Here is a 14,412-nt window from a genome sequence, read left to right as displayed (position 1 = left end):
TGCTAGCAGGATACCGAGAATGATGGCTGCCAACCAGCATCATAGCACTAAGTTAAGTGAAGGCCCAGAACACTGGCTTTTTGACTTCTTCGATACTATCGTTACTGCGTGTAATTATAGATTCATAACTTTGCAACAATGGCTCATATTACAATTTCTCATTCTTAAAAGAGGCTTGTAGGTGACAACAATAAAAATGACACCAGTTGGCATTTAAGTAATGTAACAGGAACCTATGGTAACCAGTAGAACGGGCAAACAGTCCTCAATTAATATTTGTTCACATCTGTAACTGATTTCACTTAAATTGTGTTTAATTCTCCCTGTTCTGTTTCCTGCAAATATAGCAAACAAGTTAACAAGCAGAGATGGTGGCGAATGTTTAGAAAGCTAGTTTTGGATTAACAAATACAAGTATTTGCACTAGAAACCCGAGACTGGATTAATATAACTCTGTCAGGCGCGGAATATACCGCTTGACCCAGTTGTGCAGCCGAAACTAACTCGGCTCCAGTGCTGGATACCGAGTCCTTGTGAAGAGCTTCTCACGCGCCTTCTATACACTATTATTCATTGAAATGATTTGTCAAATAAGTTCAAGCAAGACTAAGAAAACTGTAATGGTCTCCCAGGCCAATAAGCACCAGCTGATGAATAAATTACTTGTTGTGACCACTCGGTCTGCCCTAGCCGGGGAACGGTGCTGACAAGCATCACAACTCTTCTACTGCAGCACAGGTTTAGTTACAACTAGAATGAGCAGCAGCATAACAGATAATTGTACATCTACGAGAAGCGTCTAAAGGCTGATACGCTCGTAGACTGACGCTAATTTAACTAAATCATTTTCAAGTCGCAACTTTATTGTTTCGGTGCAAATCTGAAATTAGACTGGCCCTAGGGAAAATAATTTGTGAAGAAACTTTGGTTCTGAAATCCAAGCTAAAAAATGGGTATGTCAAGAGCTTCAAGAGGTAGGAGCATGTCCTGGCAAATCAGCATCTGTGAGGACGATCAATATTTTTATCAAATAAACCAGTTAATGTAAATAATATGCCTGATTGTCAGCTGCAGTTGAGGAGAACTCGACAATGGCAAGAAGGCCAGGCACAAATCTGCAGCACCCACTGCCCTTCACTTTCTTCAGTCTAAGAGCATGTCTACACAGGAATTACCAAATTAACTAAAGAGGCAAAACTCACCGGTTAAAGTACATTACACTCCTGTGGTTGCTCTCGTTCACAGGTAAACATGTCTTTATTTGCTTCAGTTAGCTTAATCAAAGGAACCCAAGCTACTTTACTTCTGAATGTGAGTGTCTCTATTGGGGCTTCATATGCTTTAAATTCTCACCTCTAGTTAATTTGTGTTTAACTTTTCTGAGCATCACAGTGTATGTATACCGAAGCCCAGGGGTCTCCGCAGCCCTTCTGTGAAACACCTGTAGGAACTAGGCCAGAACTACCACACTGAGCTGTGCAGTTTATCTTCGTGCTTTGTTTATGTATTGCACACAGCAGGCTCAGTCCCCAGCTGGACAGGAGGAGAGAGAACCTGCGATGGGCAGAACACAGCTTCTGTATTTTGGGCTCCTTTTGACTTGTCTCACAGTGGTGATGTTTTCTGGTCAGGCTACAAATCATTCTTCCCCAGAGAATGACACCATGCAAGCAGAGACCCTCCATGAAAGTGAACATACAGTCTTTTCCAGAAGCAATGAAACAGCCACCACTACAGATAAAAGAGTTCATAGAACCACACCGCAGACAGCAAGAACAAGCTGGGATACTGCTGTGACCACAGTCACTAGTGTATCTACTTTAAGACCTTCATCACACTTTGCACAAAGCTTCCCTTATCCCACTAATGCAGACATCACCGGACTGTCAGAAACTACTGCCAGATATAGTTCTGTCACTGCACTGTCATCTACCCTCGTGCCATTTAAGAACTTTACAAAGCATACAACCAGTGGAGAGTCTAATCCCATAACATCGGCAACAGCACTGAAACCAGAAGCTCCGCATCCTACAGCTGATTCTCAAAATGTCAGTGAAGCTTTGGATTCAGTTCCTACAACCCAGGTTTCAAGTAGGTATTATTTGATTTTTTTTTTTTAAAGCAATATCTCCCTACTTGCAGCACCTGACTCGAGTAAAGGACAGAGTATAGGAGATAAGGCACAAAACACAGCAAGTGTCTCCCTGCAACCATGCCAAGACTTAGACAGTGTCCTGAAAGGTGCTCACCTTCCCCGCCAGATCTGCAGGTCCTGGGAACAGCCCATCAACTCGCATTCCTCTTGTCTGCTCCCTCGGCACTCAGCTCAGATGTAATAGACTCCATTGGACTCCTCAGTCAGCCTATAACATGTTGTTGAATAGAAGATGATAGAGATGAGGACAAGAGGGGGAGTCTTCCTGGAAGGCAAAGAAAACTGTGTACGAAACAGAAAGCAAAAGTTTTAAAATGACATAAAAAATAAAACAAGAGAAGGAAGCAGGGACAGAAACGGACCAGTAGATTAGGCTACAAATGAAAAGGCAGACCTAGGCAGAAAGAATGACTGGAGATCTACGCTGGCAATATACTAAAGGCAGATGTATATCTCAGCCAAAATTGTTCAAATATCAGTGCCAGATTTGGGTAAATATGGTAAATCTGTTTTTGACCCTCGAGTCAAAGTGACCTGACTACCACAGGGACTGGCCCGCCTCAGCTCCTGTTTCCTATAAAAGCAACAGACCTGGCCCTCAACCCTGCTGAAAATCATCTATGGATTTAATGGTCTACATTTACACACCCAGGTTTTATACATGTTGCCCATATGTTGTATATTCAACCTGTAAACCTGGCAAGTTCAAACCCAAACTGAAACACCACTTACAAGGAAACAACAATTGTAGTAACAGAATGATCAGACTCTGGTAGAAGATTTTACTTATTTGAACAGTGGTTTGGGTGTGTTGTTGTTGAGCTGTCCTTTAATATAAAGGTAGTTAGGGCCCTCATTTTAAAACATTTTTTTTCAATGGAGAAATTAGATTCTTGATCTGTCCTTACAGCTAGCTCATGAACACCTTCCGTGCTGCTTTAATGAAATGGAAAGAGTGAGCTTTGTTTTTGTTATGAAATTAAGGAAAATTTTCTAAATTTTATTTTAGCAGAAGGATTTCATCTAAAGAATTCAGAGGACATTCTCAGCATTGGTTTCAGCAGCACTTTTGTATTTGCTGTTCTTGTCATTATCATGCATAGCTTTCTTAAGTACAGGAAGAGAAAAGCGCAGTATTCCCACCGTCCACTGCATGACATCTCTTCTGAAACAGGTTTGTATGAAATGCAAACATACGTGTTCAGACCTACACACCGAGAACTAGGCGTAGTAACAGAATCGCTTCCTTCAGTATAGAAATGCACCAAACTTAGCGGAAGAATCTACAGCATACGTAAACACTACATAACAATTTAGGGGCTGTATCTTCTGCCACAGTAAAGCCGTGTAGGAGCTAGGCTGATTTACATCTGTGCTGTAACCCTGTAGGCAGGAATCACAATCACATGTCTTCTTTCATTATGAAAACTGAAGTGGACAATTAGAAAGACAAGTTTTTGGAATGGGAACAATTTGATCAGTATCTTGTATGGGGCTTGTTACTGTCCTTGCGTATTATAATTAAACTATGTTGAATGAACAGCAGCAAACATCTCTAAATATCTGAGTCAGATTTTTCAAAGGTAGCTTGGTACCTAACTTGCTGAGGTGCTTTTGAAAATTGAAAGTTTCCACAAAGCAGTGCGAATATTTTACATTTATTATAGTCCCTTGTTTTGGATTACTGAAAGGGTGTGTGGACGGCAATTCATGACACAAAACGATTAAGGTGATGCATCTGAATGATCTTTTATCCTGCCTTGAATGAGAAAATGTCCTCTTTTAATACATGCAAAAATGTTCAGGGAAATTTTACAATTGCTGTTGCCCTCTTTTTAAATGGCATTCGCCCATAAGAATTTGGCACACTTTCACTGCTCCATGGAACTACTCCTCGTACGTGTGTTATTTTATAAAAAATATGTTTGTTAGAAATAGAAAATGTGTACTACCTGAAGAACACACAGATGATAAAATAATGAATTCATTCGTTTTTCATTTGCATTCTACGCCATCTAGATTAGCGCCTGGAATACAATGTTGTTTGTATTTTAATTTTGACTTTAATAGATGCATGTAGTCCACAGAAGTACACACGCATAGGATAAATACCTTGTTGCATAGTGAAGATTTTAGCCTTTTGATTTACCACAAATCTCCCTATAATAATGTTAAATAATACTTCTGACATTTTGCAGGTGACATATACACCACTCCAGATGACACACTGGTGATATCAGGAGGATTGTATGATGCACCAAGAATTTACAACCCCAACGTGACAGCTTTGGACAATGATGAGGTTCAAGCTGATTATTTACCTTTTGGTTCCAGATCTGGGCAGTTCAAACTTGAATTTTCACTTGATGAAAAAGACCTTTCCTATAACTTTGAAACTTTTCAGTCACTACCACAAGACTCACAATGTAGTGACATTGTGCCTAATACACAGCACACATTCTCAGATTATAATTTAAACCCTCTAATAGCATTGTAATGTGTGATCATGGCTTCAGTTTCATGCCCAATATTTCTATCAATATAACACTACTTGCACATATTCTGTTATGTAAGAGATGCTCTGTCTATCTTGAGGATGGCATCAGTTTCTCATGTGAAGTCTTACTTGCAACAGGAAATTAAGGCAAGTAACTCTGCAGGCAAGCGCTCTGATTCCTGGTATTACAGGTGGTACAACAGAAACATGAATTAATAGGGTGGGATAGGCATGGGTTTTAATTCTTAACCTCAGTGAAGCAAAAGTATGAAATGTATTGCACTTTTAACTGGGGTATATATGAAATGATCAGCGATTATATTCAATTCCGTACCTAGGATATTGATTAAGGCTAAAGCTTCCAAATACCCAAGTTTGGCTATTGCTTTGGTTGAAAATGTTAACAGCAGAGGCACTCAAAACTAGGAGCTGGCTGTCTTGGAATGCAGTAGCAAGCAACAAGACGCTTGGACCCATAAATGAAATCCTGGCACAGTTGGAGTCAGTAATGGGTGAACGAACTCCCATCAGCCTGCTGATGTTCCCTTTCTCTTGAAAACCTGTATCAGTTGCAGTACCAGAGTTGACTGAAGGATAGGAATTGATTTTTTGAGCGACAGCTGATGTACGCTAGTCTAAAATAAGATCTAATGTTTTTGGGAAAGGTTAAACAGACCTGTGCAAATAATCTCTGGGAAGGCACTGTTCCTTGGAATCCAGAGAAGTTTAAGTAGTTCTGTGCTTTGCCTTTTAATATATCTGTTCAAAACACATGCTGTAAACTAGACTAAAACACATGCTGGGTCTGTCTACATGTCGCCATATGGTGACATTGCTACAGTGCCATGCTTTAGGACTTCCTTTTGGTGGTACTAAAGCACAGAGCGCTATGGGCGATTTACTGAGCCCCGCAGACGGTGCATGCTTAGATTTCCCAGCTTGATCACCGTAGCGGCGCGCTATACCCAAGGACGCTTTTTCTGTGCACCATCCAGTCGCTCAGAAACTGGGAACCCATTACATTCTATTCACAAAGTTCAGCAGGTAATCTGTACATCTTTTAAAAACCATTCTGTTTAAATCTTTATCTGCTTCAACTCGAAGCACTAAAACGATGAAATTTAGCTTTACTGATTAATAGGAAATGCACCATAACCAAAGTTTTCAGCCTCAGGAGTAATGTACCTTCTAAACAAAGAATGAAATCTAGGTGTTAATGAAGTGAATAGGGGTGTTACCACTGACTTGCCAGAGTTTCACCCCAAGATGTTTATTGCTCTTGATGCTTACGTGTCACAGAGATTATCTGTAAGTTTCCTAAATTTTATTTTGGGCTCTGACGGTATTATTTTCGAGAACCTAGGATGAATTAAAAACTAAACAACGTACGTTGCGGTACTCAGCAAATTCAGTAAAGGAAAGCCAACGCTTTAAGTAAAGAAGCTATTATTCCCTAATACTTTCCACAGTTCCATGTTACCAGAGCACGAATAGCATGTTTAAAGACTGTTTTGGTGCTATATGAGCTCATCGCATAGTATCTTGTAAGCATTTAGTCCAAAGTCTCAAACTTCTGATCAACTGTTTATTGAGCATGCAGCTTTCAGATTTCATTAGTCTGAAAAAAAATAAATGTACATATCGTATCTGGCATAAAGCTAAGCTCCAGGAAAGCAAAAGTAATAAGATCTAACTCGGTATTTGTTAAAAGCTAAATGTTCAAAATGCTGAAACACGTACAATTGCAAACAAACCTGCTACACGAAAAAATGGTTCAGCGGGATACGTGTGTGTGTGTACTATATAGAAAACCACTAAAAGTAAGATTTGTGTTAAAATAAAATGCTGAATAAAATTGAGGCATTTCAACAATCTCAAACATCATGAAACAAAACCTTTTATGGATAGTCTGCTGAAAAGGGAAAGTAAACATTAAACAAATAAAACCCGAGTTTATTTAAATGTCTCTGAACAACTCCTATTTTTGGTTTTGTTAATTTTCAAAACAAACAAAGCAAGCCATATTCCCTCTGGGCTTGTCTAATTTTGGCCTTGTGGAAAGTCTTTGGGGGACAATTGTGGTCATACAAAATTACATGAAAGCCAAGGGCAAGGTATTAATTGTGTAGGATTAATCAGTTTCTACTGTAAGGTTTATATGAACGGAATAATCCTAGGATATTGCTCAATTTTAAATTTCAGGCAAAGAGTTTTTCAGCTTCTTTCATTTTTTTTTTCCTATCCACTTTAGAAACTGCAGTCCATCCAGCCTCTCGCATTTTCCTTATAGCTGCAAGTTTCAGTGCAGACCCAGGAGATTTTAGGGTTGACGGGGTTGATACCTAAGAATAAAAGCAAAGCAATCAATTGATTTTGTTGAAATATGTCAAGCAATTTATTTTGATTTGAAGTAAAGCTAAAAGCATACCTTTTTTGGTGTCATGCCATGTAAGCGGGAAGCTTGAGGGTAATCTTTATATAGTTTTTTGAACATTTGTTCCTCAGCGACCATGCTCTTAAGTTAAGGAAAAAAGTTAATCACTGATGCAATAAAATATACTGGGTTTCTGTCACTGTTATTGTCTAATAAAAATGTTTAAAATATTACCAAGGAGCCTCCTCACTAGTAAAACAAAATGCTGTCAAAATCGTCAGGGAAATTAGTTTAGTACAACTGTAATGATTATGTATGTTGTTTCTGTAGAATGCTGCTCAGATCATATTCTAGGGTTTTTAGTTATGTACACTTCAGACATGGGTAGCCACATGTCACAAATGACACAGGCAGCCTCTGTGCAGCACACAGGAGATCAGGGAGGGTTGCAGGCAGCACAGCGGCAGAGAACAGGCAGCAGAAAACAAAGCAGGAGATTGGGTTGGGAGCACAGGGCGGGGAGCAGAAGGCAGAACGGGGGAAAGACATTGGAGGGTGCAGGGCTGATTCGTGGCTTGCCTGCCAAAAAGATGGCCCCCACCGATACAGAGTGACAATTCCAAATATTGTCATTACATTCCCATAAAACACATGCACTTATATTTGTATTAGGTATGGTATATGGTATCCTATCTACTATGCATATAGTTTCCCGTACAACAAAGAATGCACAGAATAACACTAGGTGCTGCTTAGTTTTCAAAATTTTACCAAGAGGTCATTGTGTTCTGAGCTATCTGACTGCGTATCCAGCTCTAAAACCACTTTTCTCTTTTTCTTCAGGCCTCCTTCTAACAGTGGGCTTGGGCCTTCTCCTTGCAACTTATATTTTGGGGGAGTCTTCACAGTATATGTCTAAGGGAAAATAAAATATTTAAATGTTAAATTTAAATTATGCTCAACAAAATTTAAATTAAATTATAATTAACAAAAATTTAAAATATTTCTAGAAATAATTATGGCAGCATGGGCCCTTTAACAACGTGAAAAGTAAATTAATTAAATAAATAAACACACTGTAAAAATATCTAGGTTACTGTTCCATAAGTAACAAACCTTTAATGATGGAGTTCCCAAAAGACTTTTAGCTGGTGTGGCAGATAATATCTCTTTGTTTTCCAAAATGTTCATATTAGCAGGTGTGAAATTGTGGGTGGAAGTTTTTTTTGAATGAGCTGAGTCAAGATTTAAGCTGCTTTTAGGAGGCTCCAAAAGGGAAGCTTGTGTTTTCTAAAAATATTAATAAATTAAAAACATTTAGCGTGAAACTTAAATTGTATTGCGTAATATGACTATGAATATACATTCCAAATTAATTTATAGACTCAAAATAAAAAATACCTTGTGCTTTTTTTCTTTTTCAGGAACCACATTTTCTTTTGCTTCTTTTGCAAGCTTCTCCTATTAAAAAGAGTTACGTAATAGTAAATGTTCTACGGCGTGCATGTTCAGCATTCAGTCATAAATAAATATTTGGATCGAGATCCATCCAGATTTTAGTCAAAACTCAGAAGACAATTAAAATGTAGAAACAGGAATTTGCATATGCTTTTCTTGCTTATAGCTTTTTCCGTAGATCTGTTATTGAACCCACATAGCACACTTTTAATCAGCATCCTGTTTTTGATTTACATAGTGACAAGTTTATTTCAGGCACTGCCATTGTTCTCCTGCTGCCAGGTTTTTGGCCCTTGGGATGCTAGATTCTGGTCTGTGGGCTGTGGGTTGACCACCTCTGTTCTAGAGTCTTTTGGCACCTCTGCTTCACTGCCCACTAATGAGTAACACACAGCACTTAAAAGCAAAGAGAATAAGAAAGCAAGAAGCAACCTAAATCTCTTCCATTGCATTAACTGCTATAGCTGCAAGGTCAAATCGGGAAATACAGAACAGAATGCCGTAAGATGTACCTTTTCTTCAATCTCCACTTGAAGCTGTTTCTTAAGAGATGCTAGTTCACTTTTCACACAGGATAGTTCATGTTCCTAAAAATAGTTAGCTTGTAAATTAGCCATATAAATGATTTCATTGTCATATTTACATATCTACACACATTTAAAATAAGGGTACTGGGTACCGCCAGACACAGTCACTCATAGTCCTATAATACAGTGAGCTAATAGAGTTACCTATCTGAAGCACATGAATATTCACTATTAATATGTCAAGTGGGTCATTCTCCTTCTACAGAAATACTTGCAAACAACTCCTGTTGAAAGGAAAACATCACAAGGGTCACTTACTGAGTTTCAGGCAGATGAGGAAGTAGAAGTATACTCTCGGCCACTTCTGAAGTGGCAGCTACTCTTACAGCTTCCTCAGCATGAGGCTACTCAGAGACAGGAAGACAGTAAAGGTAGTGCAGCCCTGGCCTGAAAGTTAGTTGTTTTTTAGGAAACCAAGTACTACTAAGAAATGTATTGAATGATGTGTCCAATTCTGTTCAAGCCAAGCCTTTTTTTTTCTCTTAATATAATATTTTAACAGAAACATGGAAAAGTAGATCATTTATTCTATGGAAGAGGTGTCACCTAACCAGACAGAGGTGAAAATATTTACCTTACTCAAATTTCATTTGAAACACTGTGTATTATAACTACAATATGAAAAACAACAATAAGCAAGTACGCTACACAGAAGTTAGGGGGCTGACCTAAACGTACCACCCCCAAAATGTACATGCCTACAACAGAGAAAAAAACCAATTGTTCACAAAAACAGAAAAGCTATTATTTGTGATCCTGTGCCAGGGTAGCGACTGCTCCTTTTCTTTTCTCTGTAGTTATTCATTTTTAAAAATACAGATCTTACCAAAGTTTTTTTGGTTGATGTTTGTTCTTGTTCTTTTGTCTTAAAGCATTTTAATTCTGTGTCTTTTTCTTGGACCATTTTATCGTACTGGTGCTGTATGAAAGAGGCGGTCATATGAATATATGAAATAAATAAAAATTATGCTTTAAAACTATCTAGGATTTCCTTTTTGTTCAGATGTTGCAAAGCAAAGATAAAGCTACTTTCAAGCTTCAGAGAGACCCATCTTTCCTCCAATAGACACCTCTCGCACATCAGCTGTACAGTACTATTTACTAAGGGTCCCTTTCCACATTAAGGAATCAAATGTACCTGTGTGCAAAGGCTGGTCACACTGCAGCAAGCTGTATTTGTGAAAATATCTACTAAAGAAGAATGGCAAGGAAACGTCATTAAATTATCTTATTTAAACAGTTCAAGGCCACTAAGAAATAGGGTCGTTAGGAGAGAAGGCCAACATTAACACCAAAAGATGGAATCTGCAATCAAATGTCAGATGGCAAATATCAGAAAATCCTTTCAACATCCGTCTCTTAGAACGGACACGGAACGTTCAAAATTCAGGTTACCTCCTAATATCCATGTTCTGTTCTGCAGAAAATGTGACATCCCAAAATTTACAGTTACAAAAACATCTGCAAAATGGGGACATCTCCTTTACATCTTCCCTATAACAGTATGTGAAGTTGCCAGATGCTGCTATTACAGTTAGTGTTATAATTTATGTTGTGTATTTTGAAGTTGGATCTTGGAAAAATCAGATATTGTCACTGGGGGTGAGCTTCTTGTTAGATGTTAAAAACTGAGCATATCTTCAGCTGGCTTTTCCTAGGTCACAGAAGATTGGTGAGATTTTTCAATGGAGCTGTGCACAATGTAAATTATACCAGGACCAGACACAGGCAAATGTATAACAGTCCAGGACAGCAGACGCCGTTACGGTGCCTCGCCACTGCCCAGGGAAACGAGGACTAGGCTGTTTGCATTCAGCAAACAACTATGCTGGGGACAGACAAAAATAAAACAGTGTAATTTGCACTGTGAGGGTTTTCCTCCAAGTCTTTCTGGGTAACCCTACACTGGACTCCATGGAGTTATTCCAGTTTAGTTTTATATCGTATGTCCACTAGTTTTTTACACTAGCATACTGCTGAATACACCAGTGTACGTGTTTCATTGATCTAAACCCTTTATAAAGCCAGGCTTCCTAGTTCCTGACATTCTAGGTTGGCACAATGTTTACTGACTCCAGGCACGGGGGTCATACAATGTAAAACAAAAAATCTCGTTACCTTGTGCTTTTCCATAAGTGCTACCATTTCAGCTATCTTGTGCTGACACCGAATATCAGATTCTTTCTGCATTGTCACTGCTTCATCAGCTAATAACCTCAGCTTTTCTACCTATTAATAACACAGTTTATCTTCTAAACTGCAAGCAATGAGAGTAGTATGCTCATAAAACCCCTTTTCTACAGATGTACTTCATAACAGAATATTCTGTGTGCCTTGGAAACAAGCTGTTAGTTTCAGCACAGAAAGGAAATCTGTTTGGTCTAATGGAAACCCAGGTAAAGTACTAGATTGTCAGAACAAATAATAAATTACACACTAAGAAAACGTGACAGAAGTGCTGCTTTTTACCAACGGAGTTACTGTGTTCATTTTACAGGGGTGTAGGTTGTAGCCGTGTTGGTCTAAGGACATAGGCAGACAAGTTGCTTGGGTGAATTTGATATCTTTTATTAGACCAACCCAAATGGTTGGAGAATAGTTATTAAGCAAGCTTTCGGGTTCAAAAACCCTTAGTCGGGCTAAGGAAGCTGCAGCAGCTGGTGTGTGCTCTTCCTGCATGGAATGTGTTCATTTCAGTCTTTCATCAAATAAGACAAATATTTATTTAAACAAACAGTTTAAATAAATGATGAAACTGTTCCAATAATTATCAATGTACTGACGGAATGCAAACTCCATTTTTGTAATATTAAATATGCTGAATGGAAATTAAGAGATACACGGCTTCTTTGTGAAAATGTGAAACATACTTCAAAATCATATTACTTTTTAAAATGTTTCTTTCCTTATTTTATTTGTCTGCTGCTTATAATCAGAAAATAACTAACTTGTGCAACTAAGTCTTTTTATATGGCTTTACATTTAAAATTATCGCTTCATGTAGAATAAAGCAGAACACTTTTCAAACTTAGATGCCTAAAATTAGATACAAAATCCAGGTGGAGGTCCCTAAAACAGTAATTTACTCTACGAGAGCTAATGATCTTTGAGCTTAGTTACCTGGATCTCATGCTTGGGTTCTCTGTAACCATCATCCAGCCAACACCCAGGCAGGCAGGTATAGGAATACGGGGTCCAGATACAGAACCTGGGTCTCATTCTGAGACATCAGATCTGACACGACTGTTATACTGGACAGGTTCACCCGGTCTGTAGGCTGAAACTGCCCGGCCTACCTGAAGAGCCGTGGGACTCTTCAGCCTGGAAAAGCGCAGGCTCAGGGGTGATCTGGTGGCCACCTGTAAGTTTATCAGGGGTGCTCACCAGGATCTGGGGGAACATCCGTTCACCAGAGCGCCCCAAGAGATGACGAGGTCAAACGGTCACAAACTCCTCCATGACCATTTCAGGCTGGACATAAGGAAGAACTTCTTTACTGTCCGAGCCCCCAAGGTCTGGAATAGCCTGCCGCCAGAGGTGGTTCAAACACCTGCTTTGAACGCCTTCAAGAGACATTTGGATGTTGATCTTGCTGGGATCCTATGATCCCTGCTGACTTCCTACCCCTGGGGCAGGGGGCTGGACCGGACGATCCTTCAAGGTCCCTTCCAGCCCTAATGTCTATGAATCTATGAATCGATGCTTTTCTCAAGACTCATTCTGAATGTTGTCTTGGTTTCTTCCGAATGCTGGATATACTGAGGCACGCAAAGAGGTGGGGTGGGGAAGGAAGGCATATATTAGCCTGATCTGGCATGCAGAGCCACATCATGCGGAGCTGTCTGGTCTGCAGGGCTCCCCACAGGTGTGAGTTTGGTGGAAGGACAGGCAGTGACAACATTAATTCCTGCAGCCCCAGGAGCTGCCTCGGTTAATACTGCCACCACTCCCCTGCCGCCAAGAACTTATGGACCCAGGGGGAGCCCAATGGACTGGATGACATAATTCTGAAGGACGCATCTTGCTCATCCCTGTATTAGACTAAGATCTTTTGGGAGCAGAGAGGTGTTTGGAATCTGAGCTTGTATATGCCCCCAGTTCAAAAATCACTGGAACTTTTGGTTGTGAACTGTCAATAGATCTGGCTGCAGGAATCTTCCTTGGCAGAAGTACTAAAACACAGCTCAGTAACTGCCTGTACTGTAGCATACAGGTGGCGCAGTCGCCACAGCAGCGCGGTATAGCCAGGCAGCATGCTGCTATGGCAACATAGTTGGCGATTACATGTAGACCCGTGTGATTGCTACATCACCATAGCGTGCCAAATGGTGATGTAGTACACCGCTATGTCACCATAAGACGACGTGTAGACACGCCCACTGAGACTCAACTATAAAAAGCTTTACTCACAAATGGTTCTCATACACACAAGCAGTTCCCTTAATATAAATGGGACTACTCACATAATGGGGTTTAGGATTTGGCCCTATTGAACCTAATAAAATAAGTACATTATCTAGTGGAGAAAAAAATTATTCAAAATCGTAGCAATATTTAGGAACACTTACTTCTTCCAGAAGTTTTTCTTCGGTGGCTTTTTTTGCTTCGAGGTCTTTTTGATAGCCGTCAACTGTTTCCTTATATTGACAATTTATATTTTCCAGCTCTAACTGTAACTTCTTCACCTTTTAACAATACAAAATTATTTATCTTGTCCATTAAAGGATAAATAAATAGGCAGACAATCTCCTTAAATGGTTTATCTTATGAAATGTGCACACCTAACAGCACTAATGTTGAATGGCACCCTTGCTGAGAATCACTGGTTAAACTTTAAGGCTGCAGGGAATCTTATCCATTTAAATGGAATTTAGAAAAAGCACTAAACCCTTAACATCCGTCCCTATTGCTTTTATCAAAAAGATTTAATGTACACCTACCTTTCCTTCATACATACTGGATTGCTTACTTTCTGCTGCTATTTTCTTTTTCAACATCTTATTCTGTTAAAATCAAAATGAAGACTAAGCGTTATGCATTTTCACCTCTGCATGTTTTTATTAACCTACTGCTTTGTTGCCTTCTCAACTAAGGTTAGAACACATAAAGCAAACTGGGCCAAGGCAATAGAATCTTTGGCTCTCACTTTAAAGGGTTGGGGTTTTGTTGGGTTTGGGCTTCTTTGCAGGGGGGTGGGGGGCATTGCATATTGTGCAATAACGTCTTTGCAGCAAAATTAGGGAAAAGACTGATCCTACTTTTGAAAAAATGTTTACGCTTACAATCCAGGTCTCAAAAAATGCCTTTGAGGCTAGAGGTGTCTTCCATGCAGCAGGAGCAG

At 39.4% G+C, this 14,412-nt stretch overlaps 2 protein-coding genes across 3 annotated transcripts in view; one reads left to right on the top strand and one right to left on the bottom strand.

The window, feature by feature from the left end:
• Positions 1–239: 239 nt before the first annotated feature.
• On the top strand, positions 240–6,236 carry LOC106737889 (uncharacterized). The gene is made up of 3 exons (XM_014610976.3): positions 240–2,091; positions 3,165–3,329; positions 4,354–6,236. Exons 1-3 carry the CDS (start codon positions 1,503–1,505, stop codon positions 4,650–4,652), a joined length of 1,053 nt encoding a protein of 350 aa, XP_014466462.2. The 5' UTR covers positions 240–1,502; the 3' UTR covers positions 4,653–6,236.
• SYCP1 (synaptonemal complex protein 1) overlaps positions 6,224–14,412 on the bottom strand; it is a 34,362-nt gene continuing 26,173 nt past the window's right edge. Inside the window, exons 23-32 of one of the 2 annotated variants that reach the window (XM_059717106.1) lie at positions 14,012–14,074; positions 13,640–13,756; positions 11,190–11,300; positions 9,898–9,990; positions 8,997–9,071; positions 8,428–8,487; positions 8,143–8,316; positions 7,798–7,941; positions 7,081–7,167; positions 6,224–6,994 (exon numbers count right to left, since the gene is read on the bottom strand). In XM_059717106.1, the coding sequence (XP_059573089.1) occupies positions 6,851–6,994; positions 7,081–7,167; positions 7,798–7,941; positions 8,143–8,316; positions 8,428–8,487; positions 8,997–9,071; positions 9,898–9,990; positions 11,190–11,300; positions 13,640–13,756; positions 14,012–14,074 (1,068 nt within the window). In that variant the 3' untranslated portion in view covers positions 6,224–6,850. The remainder of the gene's footprint in view (positions 6,995–7,080; positions 7,168–7,797; positions 7,942–8,142; positions 8,317–8,427; positions 8,488–8,996; positions 9,072–9,897; positions 9,991–11,189; positions 11,301–13,639; positions 13,757–14,011; positions 14,075–14,412) is intronic. The other variant, XM_059717107.1, reaches the window with a different exon arrangement.

The sequence above is a fragment of the Alligator mississippiensis genome, chromosome 14 (assembly GCF_030867095.1).
Source record: "Alligator mississippiensis isolate rAllMis1 chromosome 14, rAllMis1, whole genome shotgun sequence".
Lineage (NCBI taxonomy): Eukaryota > Metazoa > Chordata > Crocodylia > Alligatoridae > Alligator > Alligator mississippiensis.
This window is presented reverse-complemented; position numbering and strand designations above follow the sequence as displayed.